This window comes from Melopsittacus undulatus, chromosome 3, assembly GCF_012275295.1.
Source record: "Melopsittacus undulatus isolate bMelUnd1 chromosome 3, bMelUnd1.mat.Z, whole genome shotgun sequence".
NCBI classification, from domain to species: Eukaryota; Metazoa; Chordata; class Aves; order Psittaciformes; family Psittaculidae; genus Melopsittacus; species Melopsittacus undulatus.
This window is the reverse complement of record NC_047529.1, coordinates 31,490,433-31,513,083: the sequence shown is the minus strand read 5'-3', so window position 1 is coordinate 31,513,083 and position 22,651 is coordinate 31,490,433. Positions and strand designations below refer to the sequence as shown.

Here is a 22,651-nt window from a genome sequence, read left to right as displayed (position 1 = left end):
TCTTCAGCAGGGTGATCATGTGTTATCCTTGACAGCCAGGAGATGGGAGCTGTACCTGGTGTATATATTCCTCCAGAGAGGCAACAAAACAAGGTGGCTCAGTCCTGCTTCCCAGGTCACATCCTACATCAGCAAGCTGCTGAAAGCAATTGCTGTGAGCAGCCACTTTACTGTCCAACCCTCATCACTGCCTCCAAACTGCAAATCTCTCCTGAGGAGAGCGTGTTACCTGCTCTCACGTCCCAGTTGCCCTCCAGTCTGTTATGGGCTGGCTGTGCTGTAAACAGGGGTACCTGAGAGCCCACACTACTGCTTCCACTTCTCCTTTTGCAGAGAGAGAGAACAAAATTGAAAGGCCCACAGGAGGAATGAACAGTGTCACGCTGACTTCTGCTGAAAAAAAAAACAAACAACAAATAATGAAAAGCAGGAGGACTATGAATTAGATTGGATACCAGGGACTGATACCAGCACCAGGAGGAAGCAGCCATTGTACTTCACATTCGAAAACACAATTTTCTGTGGCATATAAGTCAAAGGAATGAAACTTGCTGCAGGCAGTAACTGTCATTTATTCCTGTAGCTGTACCTTGAAAAATCCCCACAGGTTACCGTGGGACCAGGATGCTGCAGTGTGCTGCACAAGAGGACACTCAAGTGCTCCTTCCAGACAAGTGGCACACATATCCCTGAACTGAGGAGGCCCAGGATACAGCACAGCGCCTGTGCAAGCCCACCTGATGTGTGGCTGACTATAGTCAAATGCCATATTTGCTAGCAACATTGATTTTTCAGCCAGGCTTATCTCTGCACAAAACCCAGCACAGGCTGCATTTTGCAGACATGGGTTGTGCCTGCCCCCCCGTTCCACAAATTGAGCCTCTACTGGCAGGATGAAGGGCAGCTGTGTCACTGCAGCTCATCCAGCTCGCTACCCGAGACCCTCAGGCAGGAAACGTGCCTTTTTCATCTGCCTTTTCCAACTTAAAGATGAAAACTAGTATTTCACCTCAAAATTGCAACTTTATTTTCAGAAACACTGGTTAAAAGTAACACTAAGTGAGAAAACATTGTTGCCTGCTGAAGACCAGCTGCGCACACCCGTAAGGTGGAACAGTGGGACAGTTTTCTACCCTATTTCTTAATATCTGCTACATTAGGAAAATTCATGTAAGCTCAAGTTTCAGGTTCATTCTAGAATCATGTTTATTCAGAAAACTGCAAGGCAGGAGCTTGTATTGTATTTGGCTGAAATGGGTACACAGGCTGCAGCCAGCACAGAGCATGTGCCCCCATCACCCATGGAGAGCTGGTGCAAGAAATACTTTATCATTATAAAGTAATTCATCACTGTAAAGAGCAAATTCATACCAAAATGCTTCAGTGCCCATTGCTGAGGAGCTACATGTCCTATGTGACCGCACGACAATTACTGAGAACCAGACCAGCGTGTCTAAGTCTACTCTTCTTCATCTTTCAGCTAAAGAAACATAGTGAGTGTCCCATGTTACAGAACAAGTCAGTAGCAGCACAAGGACTAAAAGCTGATTAGGAATTACAGTTTCACTGTTGTTTAATGTGTCCTTCATGTCAGCACAAGAAAAAAAATAACCAAACAAACAAAAAAACCCAAACCCACACAAGCAAAAAAACCCATATCCAAGTCAAAGTAATTTTATTAATAACTCACAAGAGCCAATTGCTACATTGTGCTGAGAGAAAGCCACAGCTTTATGTATCAGGGCAGAACTTGGGAAGCTGCATACGAAAATGCTGATTATGCAAATGTCTCTTACGAACATTTTTAGACAAGAATGAAGCAGGCTTTATTTTCTTTAATTAAAACCAGAATCCTACGTAGTTCATTAGCATGGATTCAGAGCAGAATGAATATTAATGTAGCCCACCTCTCCCAATTCTACCTGCCACAGATATCAAGGAAAACAAAAAAAAGGAAAGGTTAGAAAATAGATTCCTGAGCAAGTGTAAATGCAACTAGCTAATGTCACGGAGGCCACTGGCATCCTTGAAAGGTCACAGAGATCAGGAAAACCTTTTTGAGTGAAAGAAGGCAAATAATACAGCCATCTTCAAAAGGGAAGAAAGATCTGTGGAACTACAGACTGGATGGCCTCACTTCAGTCCCCAGGAAATTACTGTATAAGCTGTTACAGAAGCTGTTTCAGGTACATGAAACAGCAGGTGATGGGGAGCAACCAGGCAGTGCCAATTTACCAAGGGCACATTCTGCTGGCCCATCCTGACTGCCACCTGAGAGGCAATGGCTGGTGCTGTGGCAGAAGGGAAGCAGCAGATGTCATTCACCTTGACCACAGCAAGGCTTCCTACAGTGTGCCCCGCAGAAGCTTTGCGGCCAGACTGAGGGTATAAACTACTAGGTGGATGAAAAAAAATCTGGACCATCAGGCTTAAAATGGTCAGTGGTTCAAGTCTAACTGTCAGGCAGTTACAAATTATATTCCTTTGTAGTCACAGCTAGGGCAAAATGTGCTGGAACTTACTTAACAGAAAAATGGCCAGCTAAGGATGCTGGTTTGTTTCGCCTGGAGAAGAGCAGTCAAAGGAAACCTAACTCATTTCCCAAGGGAGAAGGGAATGTGGAGAAGACAACAGTCACACTCTTCTCAAGCATTCCATGAAAGAGCCAGAGACAACAGCTGCAAACTGCAACCAGGACAAAGGACAAATGCTTGCTCACAAGAGCAGCTAAACACTGGAATGAGTACCCAGACAGGTACTCCTCCAGACAGGTAACTCCCATCACCAAAGGTTTCCAAACCTCATGGTCTTTAGCTTGGTCTAGCTTTAAAGTTGGCCTGGTACTTCAAAGGGGGTTGGACTTGATAACCTCCAAATGACCTTTCAATCTGATTATTTTCCATAATTCTGTGATTCCAATTGTATACGTAAGTAGAAGAAATCTAATCAGCGAAGAGCCACTAGTCACATTTATTCTGACAGAGCTTCAGGCTGTTCCACCTGTCAGGTCTCAGGCACTGTTACTGTGCTTCTTCAGCCAAAAGCTTCATGTACTGTTTCCGAGCAGGTAAATCATCAGCTGGCCTGTTGTATGGTGTCCAGACAGGTTCTCCAACGAAGAGCCTCATCGCCTTGATGTAGTTCTGTCAAAGAACAAGAAGTAATTTAAGAGCTCCTTTCCATGGGATCGTCATTCTGAAGTTAATGTTTCATTTGCAATTCTATAGAAATTACTGAAACCATCTCAAGATGGGCTGAAAACTTCACATGTTCCACAAAACTACAGCACTACAGTGCTGTTCCTATTCTCATCTACTGCCCTGGGAGATTTTGCACCTATGCAGTGCAAACTCTGTCACAACATGTGCCTCCAGGTCAGGCAGAGATGCTGTTTCTCCCTGTTTCAAAAAACAAACAAAAAACATCCAAACCTAAAACTGTTGTCTTATGCAAATCTTTTGCACTGGATCCACAATACTGAGCAATGCAGCATCTAAATCCTACTTGCTTAGTTAAACAACAGCAATCAGAATACCCAAGATGGCTACTCAATGCTTTGGAGGAATACCAGAAGCTTCAAAATGAGAGCCATAAAAGCTGAACGGGGAGTGCATAAACAAGCCAAAAAATAATGCTTCAGGAAGTGAAAAGTCTCCAGATTCCAACAGGAACAGCAACAGCCCCTGCCACCAGCTAACCAAAATTATGCCAGGTGCAAGGTACAGCTGTGGCAGTAGAAAATAGGATTTTATGTCCTACAGAAGCACTCCAATCACTGAGTTATGGGGAACTCTTCTCTCCTGTCCACTATGCTACAGATTTAGACCCTATCTACTTCATAAACACTGCTAAGCACTTATCTTGCACCCAGGTGCTCAGCAATGTCAAGAATAAAGTTAGGTACCTAAAGAACTTAGCTGCAAAATAGCAAGGGTCTAGTAGCACCTAAAGAATTTACTTTGAAGCCACTTCTGGACTGAATTTCCTGAAGTGGACAAACATTTAAGACTTCTGCACTCAATCTATAACCCCTGGAATTTTGTCTACCTAAAGGAGAAGCCTTAAACTAGCAATTGTAGCTGATTCACTGCGGAGCAGAAAAGGCAGACAGGAAAAGTCAGGTTTTTCACCAAAGCAGCTGCTCCCTTTTTTACATATATGATAACTGCTGTCTGGATGGCTTATTCAAAATTATAACACTCTCAAGATTACACCAGAGATGGGATTTCACCACACAAGAGACAGCACACATTTTCCAGGGAGAAAGCTGCAGTTGCAAACATATTTGTAAAAGCCCTCAGGAACAGACACAAAGATCAGGACTCCGTGTGCCAATCTCACAGTCCCATTGCCAAAAATACCCTCAGAAAGCAGGTCACCTCCTGTGAAGCCAGCATCCAGCCTGGCACATGCTAGCTGCAAGTAGTGGACACTTAAATCCTGCTTTCCCTGAAGGTGAATTTAGCACTTATAAAAACACCACTGTTGGACATAGACATACTCTGTCTATCCTCATGAAGATACACAAGGCAACACAAAAGGATCCATCTATACTATCTCCACTTTAACTGACAGCAGGGGCAATTGAGAGAGGGACAGCCACAGGTTTGGCTCTCACACTACTGTCACATAAGATATGCTATGAATATCACGTAGCAATGACTTGCAGTTACAGCTGACAAGAGGAAGCTGGATTTCTGATCTGGAGATGAAAGGTTCAGATGTTGTGAATTATTTAGTATTTTTCATATTCCTACTTCATATTTAATATGTTTTGCTAATGAACTGCAAGTCTCAGGGCATGTAGTTACTAATCTGGTATCTACTCACATGATTTGTCATCAAAATTTACAGTAATCTATAACAACATACGTTCTCATCCAGTGTAAATCGGTGATATATGCCAGCAGGGAGGGTTATCATGTCTCCTTTCTCCATGGAAATCCGGATCCATTTGTCATCTTTGTCTCGAACATCAAAGTAGCCAGATCCATCTAAGACGTAGCGAATTTCATCGTCTAGGTGTAAATGCTCTTCATAAAATGTTTTTATCTAGGAATAGGAAGTCTCTTAAAACTGCTGAACACAGAAAAACTGCAAAGAAATCTGGTAGAAATATGTAACAAAGCAGACAAAGGCTTTCAAAGGGTAACTGCACAGTGACTAACAGATGAGACCATAATGGTTAAAAGAGCAAATCCAGCCAGATAGACCCTGTCACAGGACACTTCTAAGCAAGGTGCTACATTCCCTTTGGAAGACAGGCATTTCTCTGACAAGGAACAGCAGCCATGGCTGCACATAAGCAGCTGCTGAAAATCAGTAAAGCTTGCATCTGTTTGAGAGAGAGACAGGTAGAGTTTCCCACTGCAAGATTTGGTCCTCACAGTTGTTCATTTTTATAATTTTGTGCCTTTTTTCCCCAAAATGCAAACCCAAAACAGAGTTACAGATTATCCCCTCTCTTTTACACTGATGTAGGGCTGAATCAGCCGCACAAGCTACTACAGCTGTGTGTGAAAATGCAGTTATTGTCAAACTTGGCCACCTACAGCAATCTGATGTAAGCAGCATGTCATGCCTGCCCCAACACAGCAAGCCCCAGCTCCAGGTTCTCTCCCCCTGAGTAAAAGCAGCAATGTTCTGCTTTTTTTCTGGAATGATGAATTCTTTGTATCTGGAATGGTGAATTCTTTGTACATTTCACGGTATCAAACAAAACCATGCTTTAAATATTTAATAAACAGAGACCTGAGCAGGTTAGTGCAATCACCAGATACCATCACCTGCTCACATCTGGATGGTGTTTAGCCACACTTGTGCCAATGTCCCTAATCCAGTACCAATACAGCACTGCAAGAGGAGCAAAAGTCCGTATGTCCTGTCAGTAATGGCTCATTTTGTGTCAGCTATAGCCTGCCCAGGCAGCCTGAGTTACTACCTAATCATTCTGACATCAGTTTTAAACCAAACTTAAAACAAACTGGTAAATAAAAATATAATTAAACTATAGAGGTAACACTGGATTGCTGTCCTCAGGTCAGAGCAGCATGCCAGCACCCAGAGGCTGGGAGGAGGAAGCTCCTTCTAGAAGGCTCATCTGAGAGCCTGGCACCATTGGCATTCAATTGTCGAGAAGCAGCCAAGGTATCATCTTCCCAAGGTAAAAAAATCTTGTACAGGGAATGCATCCCTCTGATTCCACATGGTTAACATTCACTTTGAAAAGACATGTTTTGCAAGCAGCCATTAGGATGTGTGAGCCTTCAAAGCCCATGCCCAGCTGGCAACCACCTGCCTTCATCCTGGGAGGCTCTCTGAGGACAGGCCAACACTGGCAGGGCTCTGCAGGTAGGAATCTTCCTTTCAAAATGACACAGTGAGGGACACTAAACCCTTTGAAGGCAATCTACAGAAGCAACAGCCCTCTGGTATTTCTTAAATCAGACCAGCATTGCTTTTTTAACGTTAAGGACTTCAGCACAGGATGTGTTTGACACCTGGAAACCTCACCCTGTCCTCCTGCTCAGTGTTGTGCAGGCAGCAGGGTGCAAATCCCCACTGAATGTAAAGACTTGCATACCTTTTCCTCATAGTTTGGAAGCTTGTCTTTGTGTATAGTTATTATATCCATCCAAGAATAGTTTTCTGCTCTCCGTATCTCTTTCAGACATGGATCAGTCTGATAGTTATCAGCATCCAACTAAAAAACAGGCAAGGGGAAATAGGAGGGGAGCTGCCATTCAGACACATGGCACAATTCAGGGCACTAACATGGAAAACCCCGAGCCCCCAGGAGCGCCAGGTGAAGCCGAGTTAGCCGCCATGGGTACACAAGCTGTGCCAGCTTCGGCAGAGGTATCTGCACCGAGTGTCCCCCCCCTCCTCTATCCCCTCACAGACACTGCTGGGCCCCGACTACCGCCTGCCCTTGCCCGGCCTGGGCAGCGCGGCTGGCACTGACCCGGCCGGTACCGGCTGCCACTCTCCGCGGCTGAGCACCGCCGCGGCTCTATCCCACCAGCCGCCGGGGCAGCCCCAAGGCACTGCCTCCTCCAGGCCACCCGAGGTCCCGCCAGCGCCGGGCCTTCCAGGCGGCGAGGCCCGTGCGGCCCCGCCGCCGCCATGCGCGCTCACTGACTTTGCGGTAGACCACGCCGAGGCGGCGCAGCTCCTCCAGGCTAACGGCGCGGTTGGGCCGCAGCCGGTGGGGCGCCCGCTGGTCCTCCGGGGACTCGTCCATGTACCAGGCCTCCACCATCCCGCCGCCGGGGCTCCGCTCCGCAGAGCTGGGCTGGGCTGGGCGGGAGCGGCCCGCCCCGGCTGGGCCGGGGCAGAGGCCGGGTGCAGCCCTGCACTGCCAGCCTATGGGTATTGCCGTAAAGGGGCACAATTTGCAACTGAAACTACGGTGAACGGGGAGTGCTGTGCGGCAGACACGGCTTTCATTTTAGTGCACGGCCTTCGGCTCAGCAGCAAGAGGTGAGGAGAGGCCTCCATGAAGCAGATCTGTCCGCGTATGGGGCTTCTCACCTGCACAAGCCCTCTGGGTAACTTGCTGGTTATAGCACAGGTCATGCCTAAGTTCATCAGCAATTGCGTTTACATCCAGCCAGCCCTTGGCAGCAGTGTTCTGACTGAAGTTAACAATAGGGCACAGCCTCAATGACCTGCCCTGCAATCCCACAGTATGGAAAAATAAGAAACGAACTGGGGAGCAGCAGGGGAGGTACAGTGGTGAGAAGCATTCTGCCCAGAAAATCTCATGTCTCTATCCATGGAGATACATCCTGAGCTGGGCTGGACAAGACACACTCCAGAACTGCCCTCCCGTCTACTACAGACTGCGGACTTCTGCAGTTCTACCTGGCAAATAAACCAACAGCCACCTAACACAATGTAACGGTGGAAAAACAGCTGGAATAATCCCTCCTTAAATGCTTTTCTTCCTGAAAAGAGTTGTATACTTATCAAAATATCTTAACCAGTGTTTCCCAGATTCTTAGAACTGGCAGCAGATCCCTTTAAAGTATAGTATTCATATATAAGCACTACTGGTTTTTGATTCTGAGTAAAATTTAAGCCCCAGAACATGACATCTGGTCCAGTGCTGGTATTGTCTGCATTTTTAGAAGCACATAAGAATCCAGCCAGAGGTTCAATGCCTATCCACTGGATGCTATGGCACTAAATGCCCTGAAAGAATGACTTTAACAGCCACCATCCTCTGCAGGTCCTCAGGTTAAGTCCCGTTAAGAAGTTTTATTTGCTTTCCATCCTTTAATCAGCCTTAATCTTGTAACTTTCCTCTGAGCTTTGCTCTGTCCTACATTTCCAGAACAAGAATTATAAACATTGGTATCGATTAACCTAAAACTCTTTCAGATTAGATTTCCTGTTACATTCTATGTAACAGATTCAGTGAAATTACTGAAATTCAGTATTACACAGATGCTGTGATTTACCCACCATTATCAGTATTTATTTTCCAAAACTGCTGCTTCAAAATATAGAGATTTACATACAGTAAAGGATCTACATGTTTAACTGGAGATGTATTGATAGGCAGATGATTAGATGCCATGCCTTCAGTATGCTGTTGGTCACACTGTTATCCCTCAACCAGATCTGATCAGGGTTGATGGTGTGTCTTCCTTCAAGCCCAATTCTAAAATAGAGATGGAAAATTGTGTGCATATATACAAGAGGCAGAGCGGAAGAGCTAATCAGTGGACTACCTTCCCCCTACATGCGCTTTACTGTGCAGTTTCGGATGAGAGAAAACAAATCTAAAAGCTGCACTCATCTATTAACTACTAGCTAGCCAGTTTTATCATTTCATCACAATTCACATGACTCTTAAGTGTGTAAGAGCCTATACTTTGTCTCAGTAAAGATATTATAATGCATAAGTACTATTAAGAAACCAAATTTCAGCAGCTCCACAATTCTGTATCAACAAATACAAAAAAGTCAGCAACCTCCAGCTGAAGCCTTGCTGTTCAATGGTACAAAGGTACCTTACAAAGAAGTTGACAAAGATAACATACCAAGCCTGCTTGCTCTGCTCATGTATATGCATAGAAAATAAAACTATGTTGATTACTGGTAATGATTCTCTAATTCAACTGCACAACTGTACATTAGCCATTCCATTAATCTCATCATTGACTGGAAAAAATTAAGCCAAACACTTGACATCTGGAAGACCTGGAGAAGCTGATCACCTTCTAGTTCCATTTCAGATAAAATGGCCAATTATTTATTACCATTGGGAAAACAGTGAAAAGGAACTAACAATGCTAATGTGAACCAGTATGCATCAAAAAACACTTAATGAAAATAGGAGGCCAGAAACAACGAGTTTGGACATTAAGCAGCTAGTGAAAACTGTAAAAAATTCACCATTCAAGTTCTCTGAAGACCTGGCTTTTTACTTTATTCATACTGCCTTGCAAAGTAAGTAAAATTATAAAGAAATCTCAGGCACTGTAGCTGATGATGCTGTGTGGCACAGGTGAGTGTTACAAGCCCACCTGCTACTGCCAAAATGCCAAAGCATACCAACAGAGATCTCTGTGCTAGGTCCCCTCCCCCAACTATTTTGGACTGCTAATATATATCTCTGTACAACAAAATAATTTATTTCATCAAGAGAAAAATACAGAACACAAGATGAAGATTCAATATTACTTCTTCCGAAGTCTGTCTTTACAGTGAATTCAGAAGTCTGCAAGACAATTAAAACTACTGACTTGAGGCCCTTCAGTAAGATGGGACAAAAGCAAGCACTTTGTATCATCAGATTAAACAAAAAATATAAAAAATTTGCTTGTAAAACAAATGCTATAAAAGAAAATGTGAGGGTTTTCTCCAGTGAAGTTGGTACATGTTTAATACTTCAGGCCAGAAAGAAGTACACTTCAAAGATCAACTCTGAAACAATCGCAGCCATTCAAGTTGTCACTGTGATGTTGGCCCTTTCCCTCCCACTGTGAGTCTCTAGTCTCTGTACATCAGGACTATTGTTTACTAGCTCCTTCTCTTGCTAGTCTATCAGCTTCTTCATTTCCTTGGAAGCCAGCATGACCAGGAATATGCATCTGTTAGGACAAAAGGCGTGTTAGATATGCAAGAAAAAGGTACACACACGGAATTTGATCAGTCCACACACTTTCACTCACAGTAGAAACCCCCTCTTCCATTTAGTCCCTACATGTTCTTATCAGGAATATTCAATCTCGCTTCCTCCAGGAAAGTCTTGCTAAACTGTGAAAGTCATCTTTCTGGGAAGTAGTGACCTGGCTATAAGGCTAGCCTAGCCTTTAAGAAATTCAGACAACAGCTCCAACTCAAAATTCACACTTTCAGAGAAGAGAGGAAAACTTATCTGTATCCAGTGCTTAAACCACATTAACCTTTACCCAGAAAGCCAGAGACCCCTATGCCACTACTAGCTTTGGTGGTTATGGCACTCGCCTCAAATACAGGATCAGGGCATGAAAAGAATCTCCCAATTTTCATGTATTGAACTGCCCATCCTTCAATTAGCAACTGAAAACACTTTCAGCCCTAAGTCTACCCTTGTCAAAGGCAAGGGTGGAGCCCATGCTGATCCATCGGTCCATGATGGAGCAGATATCAATGTGCAGCCCATAGAGTACTCCATGCTGGAGCAGGGGGGGTTACCATGATAAAATGTATTTATACATCACTCTTCCCAAAATAAAAGTCTTCGCAAGTTTTGATTCAGCTGTTAAAGTATGCACAACGCAACACTACTTTTTTTTTTTTAATGTAAATACTAGAAGGACAGTTGAACTTTGTTTTTAGTTTTAAATTTTTGCACAGCCTTCTCAACAGACAATAGGAGTAATTATATAAAATTCTAGTCAGCCTTTAAATTGGAGTCACCAGCTCTAGAACACAGACCAACATGAGTGACAGAATATCTGTAATATATTTCTCATAGGAAAAGTGCACATTAAAGATCTAGTTCATCCTGTTTTGTACAGAGTAAAGACAGAAGCCCAATAAATATACCATTAGCAGCCAAAAAGTCAATGGTAAAGAGATTTAATTCTATAATCAGTGGGTTTACGTCACAATTAGAGTAACATTTAGAAGGGAGGGTAGATATCCCCTACAATGTTTAGTGCTGAGGTTACAGAAAAATGTTTTATCAGGAATACCTGTATTCCTATTGTTTTTACTTCTTTACTGGAAAGCAAAACAATTCTAAACTTAACAATGGGTATTTTACAGACCTTTATGCCCACTTTTCATGGAAAAAACCCCACAGTTATGGTACAGAGAACTAGAGCTGGTTTTCTTGGGATTATAGTCTCTTAGTTTTCCCATCTTAAAGACACCCATGTGATTGAGCTGCACCAATGAACCAGCATCTTAAAGAGTGCTGAAAAGCAAATCCAGAAATTCAGCTATGACTCAAAAAGACAGTAGTATTTTAAGCTTAGTTTTCCAGGAATAGAAATCTCATCTACTAACAGTACTAATGAACTAAAAGTAATTATTGTAACCATCTAAGTAGTAACAACAGACAGAAAACAAATACAAGCATGCATTTTAATAAATGAAACCCTGGTTCCAAGAGTCTAGTTATGTTGCTTATTTGCTTTAAATTAAAAACAGCAGTTTCTCTGTATTTATGGTTTTACTTATGGATGTACGGTATTACGCTCTATAAAATTTTTAGTTACAATCATACTTGTCAATTTTTACAAGAAGCAGGTTTAAGATGTCATTAATAAGAAATCAGGTGCTTACCCACTGAATTTCTATATCTTTTGATAAATTAGCAAGCCTTTCAAAATCTTCTTTATTTATTACACTTCTTCCTGCACTTGTCCTCCAGCCATTTGTTTTCCAGTTGTCAACCCAGCTCGTAATACCTATGTAAAGGGGGCATCACCATGAAAATGCTATTAAAGAAGTCAGCATGATGATTATGTTAAAGGTCTCTTCCAACCCAAGCCATTCTATGATTCCAAAATGGGGTAAAGAGCCTTTTAACAAGACATTAACTGTACAAATTCTCATGCAGACACTGGAGATAAAAGATATTCTTTTCCTCGTTCTCTACCACTGTCTTTCAGGTTTGTATTTTTCCATTATTATTTGCATTACTAGAACATGTTTTCCCTAACAGATATTAAAACACTACAATCCTATGTACACATTACACACAAAATTACAACATGAACTTCACTAAATTGAAGCTCAGGATTGCCTGATGCTACAGTAAGCTAGAACAGATCTACAGTTTTATTTATTTTGAGAAATTGAGGAGACACATGCAGAGAGGAAAAATAGATGACCACCTGTCTTATGGCTTCTGCACACCAAACAGAATCCTTCAGAAAAGGACCATATATACAGATTTCTACAGAACAATATTTAACATTCTGGTCATCCCTTGCTGGCCAAAAAATGTACAGTATTACTCCTTAAATAAGAAGACAGATATAGCCTGAATGTTTGGAAATGTAGCCTACATGTAAAAAGCAAAGAAACTTGAATGGACTTCACAAGTGTGTATGAAAACAGCCTCTCTAATCTGAGCAAAACACCTACAGGGTTACTACACCAACTTCCAAGGACTTTCCTGAGTACATCCTTACTAGAGTACACACGAATGGCCTTTCTTCTAGACTTTTGTGTCATACTGAATGCCTTAAGACAAAAATCCTGTAATTACCTCTATCAGCCTTTACTATAACATACAGTTTGTCTCTGCTTGTATTTCATGCAGTTAGCAGGAGATGCTGCAATATTCTGAATTCTTTCCCCAAGCAGTCCTCAGTGTTGAAATAAGTTATGCATTCTCTTCTGTATATCCCTCTTCCCAAGCCCATATTCTGTGGCCCTTACGTAATAAAACATGCAGCATGTCTTTAAGAACCAGGAAAACTAACATCATTAACTTACCATTAATAGTGAACTTGCTATCAGTGTAGATAATTAGTTTCTTGATGTTTTGACTCTTTGCTTGCTCTATTGCTTTGCAGGCTGCCTTAAGAACATTTCAACAGAATCAAAGTTCAGACCAGGACTTTAAACACATGTAATTAAAATACCAGCAAAATACCTGCTGCTAACACAGAACTACAAAGAATATTACTGCAATCTCTCCATCAGTGAGTATCAACACACTTTAGAGCACAGGTTCCCAAAATTATGCATGCTAATGACTACGTAATGAAACTGGCAAACAGGTAGCCACTGAAGCTTCACTGGCAAAGAGGAAGGATTCATACCAGTTCCAACAGACTGGAACCCCTAAAAGGTTTGGGGCGGGGGGGATGTGGGTTTTGGAGTAGGGTTTTTTTTTGTTCTCTGAAATACAGTAAGAGGCAGAAGTGTCCAGGTTTGGATGTAGAGCTGAAAAGATCTCTAGTGACAAGTTTGACCCCCGGCACACCACTAGCACCTCTGCTTGTCCCTCACTAAAATGAGCTTCCTGTCATTTTTAAGCAGATCAATTCTTCATTTCAGTTCATCACCAAACACACAGTGCAGGATAGCAGCAATACCAGAATTGAGGTGAGAAGGGAAGACTAAATCTGCTGTTGCCAACAAAGTTTACTTCATAAGTAACAAAAGTTGCTTCTGTGAGCCTAGAACTGTTACATTTATCTAAGGAATACAATACTCTTGAGACTACTGTATGGGTGCTGCCATAGTCAGAGGTTTGGTTATTTAGAACATAGGACTTGCTTTGAGAAGCCAGGTCTACTAGATGCTGATGGGGCTGGTCTGACAAAGAAGGGGAAGAGATTCTCCTCCTAATCACTACTCACCCTAAGATCCAAGATACACACACTAAAAATGCAAACGATACAAAACAAATTTGAGAATCAGGCTTTCCAAATGCCAGACTGTTTTAAATAGCTGTGCTTGGCCTGATGGTATTTGGGTATTCTTAAGGTGAACTACCTCATTCAAAATACAATAAAGATCAATAGAACTCAAAGAGAATTATTTATTTCAAGTCGTAACTCCTCATGTTTTGTGTACTTCTCTCACAGCTTTGTAACTGTTTCTGAAGGTCAGAGCTGAAATAATCATGAGTGTACTACTGTGGTCTAATATGTAGAAGTAATTTAGACATTTACTACTTACATGTATTTCTGCTCTTTGATTAGTCTGCCGTCCAGGAAGTCTTTCACTGGTATTTCTGTGTCCAAGGAATGAAGAGTAGATTAGTTACCCCCAAATTTCAGAATGGTGTATAATGAACACACATTATAAGAATAAATATGAGAGCTACATTTCATAAAGAAGGATGAATAAATAACCTAGCTCTAACTTCCACCTGCATATTTGGACCTGTTATCAATCTGCAGTTAAATATGTCATATTCAGTGCACACCTATACTTATTTTAAAACTTTCTGCATCACGTGAGTTATAGCTCCACTCCCTAAACATATTATTTCAAGTTGATTTTCCCTATATTCTTACCTCCCAAAGAAGCTGATTTCTCTTTTCACCTTAATAACTCACTTGTCTCATAGCACTGTCATTATGAGTCTCAACAGCACAGTTTCATATTCAAAATGAGGCTAGTATTGTAAATTGTATCCACACCAAACAGTAATATATTAAAAAAAATAAAGAAAAAAGAATAAATCTATCCAGCTACTTACAAAGGGTGGCCTGGCCCCCAGTAGACACCTATTCCAGCACGTGCCCTGCTACGTCCATTACCTGAGCAACAGCCATCTGTATAAACAACTGCAAACTCCCCTGCAAAATAATTACCAAAAGCAGAAGTTCAAGTACTCCTTCAAGGGCATAGACTCTTTAAGCAAAAAGAAATGTCTGCCAGCAGATTAATCCCCAAAACTTCCCTCCCACTGAATCCTTCAAAAGCTTCACTACAGAAGCAATGTAAATTAATAATGCAGAACACCAGAAGTCCCTCTGCAGCTTCACACCCCCAATTTGACTGGTGTCAATTTAGTCATCTTCAAGAAGCACTTCTGCCCAACTTCTGTATTTTCACTACAGTTCCCGTCTTCTCCAGTCAACTTAAAACTTCCCAGCTACATCAGTATATTTAAATACAGTCTGTAATCCAGACACACATGATGATCGCATTAAGCTCTATGCTGATACCAGTTAAAGCCAACTAAAATTACTGTGAAAGGCAATGTGAACAAATATATTATGGCTCACATTTCCACCTTAAAAAGAAACTATGTTAGGCTGGGCCTCATGTTGCCATATACAAACCTTCCTAAAAACTGTCTAATAACTACACCTGTTACTTATCAAAGAGTGCAAAGAAGTTAAAAGAATTATAGGAATAATGAAAGTCCTCACCCATATATGAAAATTTATCTTCACTGACTGTTGGCGCTGAGTATACTTCATCATGTTTTGCACGCTTTGCAATGTGTTCTTCGCCTGTAGACTGTTCATATGGCCTTTTGCACGTATTGCAACACAAAGCATTTATTTCTGATTCCTCTCTCTGGCTATCTTTTTCCTGTGTTACAGGTGGAGGACCCTGTGCCCCTTCCAAAAAAAAATGGAGAAAGAAAAATAGAAAGGAGAGAGAGAAGAAGTTTAACTACATAGAATCACAGAATCAGCTAGGTTGGAAAAGACCTTTAAGATCATCAAGTCCAACCTTTACCCCAGGACTGCCAAGACGACCTCTAAACAATGTCACTGAAGACCTCATCTACACTGTTTTTTAACACTTTCAGGAATGGTGATTCCACCACTTTCCTGGGCAGCCTGTTCCAATACTTGACTTTCAGTGAGTTGATTTTCCCTAATATCCAATCTAAACCTCCCCTGGCTCAGCTTGAGGCCCTTACCTCTTGTCCTATTGCTTGTTACTTGAGAAAAGAGACCAAACCCCACCTCACTACAACCTCCTTTCAAGTCATTCTAGAGAAGGATAAGGTCCTCCCTGAGCCTTTTTTTTTTTCCAGGCTAAACCACCCCAGTTCCCTCAGCCATTCCTCATAAAACTTATGCTCCAAACCCTTCACCAGCTTCACTGCCCTTCTCTGGACCTGCTCCAGTACCTCAATGTCTTTCTTGTAGTGAGGGGCCCAGAACTGAACATCATATTTGAGCTGCAGCCTCACCAATGTCCAGTACAGGGGGGGTGATCACTGCCCTAGCCCTGCTGTCCACACTATTTCTGATACAGGGGAGGATGCCATTGGCCTTCTTGGCTGCCTGGGCACATATGTAACATCAAATCTTACCTGAAACAACTGCTTCTAAAAACAAGAATCATTATCACCTAATGCTAGCCTCTTAACTGACACCATCACAAGCTACTATGCAAAACATTTTATAGTAAACACCATTCTTGATCCTTGATCAAATTGAAGAGGAGACACACACAGCCACAGGTAAGACACAGTACAAGCAATGCACAAATACCTACAGAAGATACAAGCACCCACAGAATTCCTTCCATTGGACAGACACACCCATCACTGTGTTCAGAGGGCAGGGCCACCACCGAACTTACCACCACGGCACTCTGTCAGTTACCAGGAGTCCACCAGAGGATACCCACGTGTAACATTGTTTACAGTGAGTCCATGCTGAAGCCAGACAGGCCGAGTCTCCCTCTCCTCCCCTTCCACCCCTGTTGGGCCGCCCTTCCCACCCGGACGAGGAGACGCGGAAGGCGAGGGAAGCACAATCTACCTGCCGGCTCAGGCTGCTGCTGCGTCTGGAGGTCGGAGCGCACGAAGGCCCAGGCATCCTTCTCAGTAGCGAACTTCTTGAAGCTAGCGGAGGGGAACTTGTTCACTTGCTCCTGACACTCAGCCCTGCAACACAGGGAGGGCACGGGGCTGAAGCTGGCCCGAGGGTGAGGGTGGGACGGGCCTGAGGCCGGCCTGGCTGCGGCTCCCTGTGCTGCCGCGGCCCTTACCAGGTGCGGTAAACGCCTGTCTGCCGGCCCCTGCGCACCGCGTAGAACATGTCCTTGGAAACAAAACAGGAGTGACTGAGCACCGCCACAAGCCACCGCAACATGGCGTAGCGCCGCCGCCATCCGGTCCCCCGGGCCCGCCCCCGGCCACCACACACCGCTGCTCTCCGCCGCACAGGGACAGCGCACCCGAACACCTCTGCCTACGCATGCGTGATGGCCGCTAGGGTAGCGGAAGAGAGGGGACGTTGAGGGCTTTCCTACGGGCCGCGAGAAAGGACAAACCTGGTGGGAGAGGCTTGCTCTTGAGTTTTGTTTGTTCTGGATTTGTCTTCCCGCTGCTACCCGGTAGTGAGGAAGCTGAGGTTTGTAAAGGACTATGTGTGGGAAAGCTTGAAAATCTTGAGTTTATAATTGCATGTATCACGGAAAAACAGTGTTTCCTTACAAGCTCATAAACCTTGAGGAGTGATAGAAGTCTAAGCAATGAAGCATCTGGATCACAAGACTCATAGAAAGGTTTGGGTTGAAAAGGAACTTAAAGACCATCCAGTTCCAACCTCCCTGGCATGGGCAGGGATGCCTTCCGCTAGACCAGGTTGCTCAAAGCCCCATCCAACCTGGCCCTGAACACTGCTGAGGATTGGGCAGCCACAACTTCTTTGAGCAACCTGCGCCAGTGCCTCATCACCCTCAGAGAGAAGACTTTTTTTCCAATATCTAATCTAAATCTACTTAAGAGTAACATCTATCTAAGTAACAAGATGAAATCTAAGAGTCACAGCTAACTTCAGAAAGATTAGGAAGGCAGAAGTAATTTTGAAAAGCCTAGCGAAACAGAGGATAACTCTGCTCTTAGAGAACTTGTTTCATTACAATACTAAAAATCACACTCCCAGAGATAAGAGGCCCTTGCCTGCAGACCTTTATTCATGGAGCATGCATTGTGAAATAAATATATACTTTGTCTTTAAACAGATACGTGAGAAGGTAAAAGCCAATGATTGTAGATACAGACTTTTAACATGTACAGAAAGGACTTTCACTGTTTAAAATGCATAAAAAGTAGATAGCTGGCAGACTGAGGGTGCGCTAGCTTTGTGGAGTTACCAGCTAGTACCCATCTCTATACAGACATGAATTAAACATTTTGACTCTGTGTGAATCAGCTCTCTGCCTGATACACGGGTAACCAATGTACAGGGGGGTAATACAGAGAAATTGTACAAGGGGGTTAAAGGAATTCCTTCGCTTAAATAGAAGTATTGTCTGTCCTAAGTACTTGCCATTGCCACCTTGCCAAGGCATTGATTACTGCTGGAGGGGGAGAAGCAGATGCTAGTTCTAATGACAAAAGCAGATGATCGGTCCTGCTGATAAGCTGGGGAGAGGCAGACTGGGCGCCCAAGCCCTAAGATCATGACAAAAGCACAGGTATTTGGTCCTACTGATAAGCAGGGGAGAAGCAGACTGGGCACCGACCAAACCCTAAGGCCATGTCTGAAGGTTAAAAAGTGTAATGTTTAAGAAGAGAAAGACTCATTTACTTCATCTAGAAGACCCCTACCCGCAAGAGGAAGACTCATTTACTTCATCCTGAGACCCCTGACCATGACCAGAAGGGGCACTGCGCAGGTGCAAAGGACATTCCGGCTCATTATAATACGAAGCGGGAATAGATACTAAATATGTATAGGCAAATTGAGCAACCTCATGTCTATGTATACCTTAAGAGAATAAATGTAAAGGGAGAACAACCCTGAAGTGTGCATGCTTTGGAGGAGCAATCCCCATGCACCTCAGCGCTGAATAAAAGCATACCTACTTTACAACTTTAACTAGTTGTGGAGTCTATCCTCGCATCATGCCCACAAGGTGAAGAACCCTGATTTTGAGACACCACCATAATAGCTGTATTTTAAAAGCCATCTAAATCAGCTTTTGTTTTCTGTAGGGACACATGAAATGTATGGGATCACAGCAGTTTACACAAACTCATCATTCTGAAAGCACCTGTTCTTAAAAGACAAATGAATTCTCACAGGTGCCCTCAGCTGAAGTTCTCCTGTGCCAGCCCAAATATTGGTACCGATCATGTGGCCAGCTACCATGAGTGGCCTCATGGCCTCTACTGAGTCATTAGAATGACGACTGCATCACCCAGGAATGAGTGTACCCTGCAACATGCTGCACAGGCCCCACCTGTCCTTCTTGGCTTGACAAGCACTGCAGGAAGGACTGCCACTAAAATATGGCACAAGTGTCAATGTATTTAGTACACTCAAAAGTCTAGAGCTGATGAAGGTCATAAAACTGGCTCTCATCCCACTATTTAAATCAAGGGGTCCTGGTATGTATGTTCCAGCAGAGCCCCATACCATGATGGCTTCTGAAGTAAGAAGAACCACCTTGTCCAAGCAGATTCAAGTTCAGACAGTTGTGAGCTGCAACCTGCTGTCACACATCCTTATATCAAGAGTATCATGTGTTTAGGGACCAAAGCTGGGGGGTCCAGATATGTGCCAAATCCAGTGCCTCACCTGAGCTGCTGCTGAGATTAAAGAAGAAAAGTTGGGGGCACTGGTATGACCGCTTCCAGAAACTTCTCAACACATACATGCTACTGTTTTCAACTGCTAGATTTCTCTTGTAGCTCTACCATAGTTGTGTTGAGACAAAGCCAACCTCAAGATGCCAGAGCTGTAGAGCCTTCTATTCAGATTTACAGGGGTGGCCTAGTAAAATGCCAAGAATGTGAAACACTAACACTAATTTTGTCTTCCATTGCAGAGACAACAGGTTCAAATTCACTGCACATATCAGCTAGATTACACCTCTCTTTAAAAAGAACCCGAAAGTAAACTGAAGTGCTTATTTATGTGACAGTCCTTGGGGAATACAGAAACTATTTGGTTGGGGTTGTATCAGAATATAATTACTATATTTTTCTTGCTTTTTCCAACATATTGATGGCAATTCATAGAATCAAAGAATAGTTAGGGTTGGAAAGGACCTTAAGATCATCTAGTTCCAACCCCCCTGCCATGGGCAGGGACACCTCACACTAAACCATGTCACCCAAAGATCTGTCCAACCTGGCTCTGAACACCTACAGGAATGGAGTATTCACAGCTTCGCTGGGCAACCCATTCCGTAATTCTTCTTTCATATTGCTCTTACTTAAAAAATGCTTACATCTGATTTTCTCAGAACAAGATTATTTACATTAGTTATCCCTCTAAAGGTTTCCAGTGAGACTTGCAGGCTTTTCACTACTTCCTGCTTGTGATATTTTTATTTTATTGCTCTTGGTTAGCTTTTAATTATGGCTTTCTATAGCAGATGGATTTCTTATTCCTTACACGTTCATACACACTACACTAAGTCTTCTTTGGGCAACACATACTGAATGGAGTGATGAGCAGTAAGTGATGGAGAAAGAAAAGACCGGCTGTTACACTCATTATTTCTCTAGTTGAACAGATTCAGACATTCAATTTATATGCAAGGACTAAATAGTAACTCTCCTGCTGCCATGGCCAACATGCAGAGCTCAGATTAAAACGAACAAAAAAACCTCCAAAATTTTAATTCCACTAAGTACCATACACATCTATTGCTTTTTCTCCTGGTTGGGAAAACTGAGGCTGTGTATAGCCAGCCAACTCTACCTTTATTGCTGCATGTCTGTTGCTGATTTTTCCTTGCTATTGTGCTGCAGTGGCAGGAGAGATGGATCCCTTCCCTTTTCTCATGTGGCAGCTGGCATTTTCCCTACTGTGGCATTTAGCACCATGAGACTAAGCAATACCTGTGCTCACTTCATGGTACTTCCTCTCTGGTTGCTGTAGCACTAGTGGCTTCATGGGGCTTTTCAGTAAGCCCAGGGCAGAGAGGATGTTTCAGGCTCACATTTTTTGTGAAGTGAGTGCAAAGACCCATTTAGTCCCCGCCTGCAAAGATGAAGGCTCCAGATGAGCTCTCATCATTTGGATACAGAATGTATATATATATACATGGATAGGACTTTAAGTGGGTTTCATAAATGATTTAGCACTTTTAATCAATATCAGTTACACATGGCAACTCTGTGTAGCCGCTGTAGAATAGGCTGATGAGATATATAAATCTAGCCATAGTTTTGCCATATCAAAGCTTCCATGAGTGCTCATATATTGGGAATGAGTGGTTAAGTGAAAAGAAAGGAGAATGGGTCTCTTTAACTTGGAGGAGACTGAGGGGTGACCTCATCAGTGTTTACAAATATGTAAAGGGTGGGTGTCAGGATGATGGAGCTAGGCTTTTTCAGTGATATCCAGTGGTAGGACAAGGGGTAATGGGTGTAAACTGGAGCATAGGAGGTTCCACATTAACATCAGGGAGAACTTCTTTACTGTAAGAGTGACAGAGCACTGGAACAGGTTGCCCAGAGGGGTTGTGGAGTCTCCTACATTGGAGATATTCAAGGCCTGCCTGGACAAGTTTCTGTGTGATGTACTCTAGGTTACCCTGCTCTTGCAGGGGGGTTGGACTAGATGATCTTTTGAGGTCCCTTCCAACCCTTGGGATTCTGCGTGATTCTGTGTGATAGGTCCCCCTGTTTTGATGGAAACATTGTGGCACCATGCTGAATGAGAGTGGTCACTGAGCCATGCATGGCCTGGTAGTGAGAGTTACTCTCACCACACTGCACCATAAGTTCAGCTGTTTTACTGCCCCCATTATTCAGCTTATAAGAGGTGCTCTGTTCTCACCCCTCCCCAACCCACCCCCCCGCCAAAAAAAAACCCAAACCAAACTTGTGCATTCATTTATTAGCATATATTCTTGGCAGCCATTTCTGTGTTTATAACAGTCTGCAGAAAAAAATCCATGACTTAACATATGTATACAAAAAATACACTCATCACTTTAGTAAGGGCATGTGTCTGTAGGGCATTTTTACTTAAACTCACTGTAAATTTATCTGACTACTTTGCCTCACATTAATGTATGTATTGTACATATTAGCTAAACATTTTAATCTTATTTGATAAATATTTTACCTTGTAACATGGTTAACCACAATGTAGTTCCCCACATAAGCTTTTAAAGCCAAATTTGATGTGACCTGGATCAAACATTTCCTATTTAAAACTGAGAATTTAGGTAGGTAGGCAACTAGGTAGTCATTTTATCTAGCATATCCTGTGAGTGTAAGTTATATTGCTACCACATTACCTTGATTGAAAACATGACAGGAAAAAGAACTATTTTATCTTCCTTGTTGTAACTGAGATCTTGCAGGACAAAAAACTTGATTGTACTTCAGTGTAAAACTATGTATCAGTGAAGCTGCAAAGTAGTAACCCCTGGTATCATAGCAGTCTTCAGCTGACCCTTAGTAGCACAGCCCACCCATGAGCTTTGAAACTCTGGTATGGTTATACAAGCTTCTTTCAGAAAAGTGAGCTAGCAGTTCTACAGGTAGCTCTGACCCTGACAAGTCCTGCCTTCTGCCTCTGTGTCTTCCACTTATTATATGAGATACTGTCCTACTGCTGTTGGGATACTTCTGTAACACACCTGACATTCTTTCCACTTCTTCACCTCACCCATTCTGAGCCTGCGCAACATTAAGAACCTTATTCATTATACTACTTTGTCATGACATAGCTTCTTTTAAAGATCACATACCCAGAGTGATTTTTGAAAACCCATCAGCTTCTTTGCGTATCAG

General features: G+C 42.9%; 2 protein-coding genes across 3 annotated transcripts; both read right to left on the bottom strand.

Moving 5' to 3' along the window:
• Positions 1-1,658: 1,658 nt before the first annotated feature.
• ADI1 (acireductone dioxygenase 1) lies at positions 1,659-7,305 on the bottom strand. The gene is made up of 4 exons (XM_034061008.1): positions 7,142-7,305; positions 6,584-6,703; positions 4,873-5,052; positions 1,659-3,143 (listed from the first exon to the last, which is right to left on the bottom strand). Exons 1-4 carry the CDS (start codon positions 7,259-7,261, stop codon positions 3,021-3,023), a joined length of 543 nt encoding a protein of 180 aa, XP_033916899.1. The 5' UTR covers positions 7,262-7,305; the 3' UTR covers positions 1,659-3,020.
• A 2,113-nt stretch (positions 7,306-9,418) lies between these two features.
• Positions 9,419-17,142, bottom strand: RNASEH1 (ribonuclease H1). Of its 2 annotated transcripts, XM_031052609.1 has the most exons (9): positions 17,091-17,142; positions 16,933-16,985; positions 16,704-16,828; positions 15,348-15,542; positions 14,669-14,768; positions 14,143-14,197; positions 12,949-13,033; positions 11,788-11,912; positions 9,419-10,103 (listed from the first exon to the last, which is right to left on the bottom strand). In XM_031052609.1, exons 2-9 carry the CDS (start codon positions 16,980-16,982, stop codon positions 10,023-10,025), a joined length of 816 nt encoding a protein of 271 aa, XP_030908469.1. In that variant the 5' UTR covers positions 16,983-16,985; positions 17,091-17,142; the 3' UTR covers positions 9,419-10,022. The 2 variants fall into 2 exon arrangements, with proteins under 2 accessions (XP_030908469.1, NP_001272863.1); NM_001285934.1 differs by lacking the exon at positions 17,091-17,142 and having other exon boundaries at positions 9,626-10,103; positions 16,933-17,042.
• Positions 17,143-22,651: the final 5,509 nt, after the last annotated feature.

Excerpts from the sequence above, each read along its gene's own strand:
- RNASEH1 (NM_001285934.1), bottom strand. The coding sequence starts at position 17,036 with ATGTTGCGGTGGCTTGTGGCGGTGCTCAGTCACTCCTGTTTTGTTTCC. Across the intron at positions 14,198-14,668 it reads TGGGGGCCAGGCCACCCTTT|AAATACCAGTGAAAGACTTC; the intron begins GTAAGTAGCTGG and ends CCTTGGACACAG. Across the intron at positions 11,913-12,948 it reads TAGCAAGTTCACTATTAATG|GTATTACGAGCTGGGTTGAC; the intron begins GTAAGTTAATGA and ends CCCTTTACATAG.
- ADI1 (XM_034061008.1), bottom strand. The coding sequence starts at position 7,261 with ATGGTGGAGGCCTGGTACATGGACGAGTCCCCGGAGGACCAGCGGGCG. Across the intron at positions 6,704-7,141 it reads TCGGCGTGGTCTACCGCAAA|TTGGATGCTGATAACTATCA; the intron begins GTCAGTGAGCGC and ends CCTGTTTTTTAG. Across the intron at positions 3,144-4,872 it reads GATTTACACTGGATGAGAAC|AACTACATCAAGGCGATGAG; the intron begins GTATGTTGTTAT and ends GTTCTTTGACAG.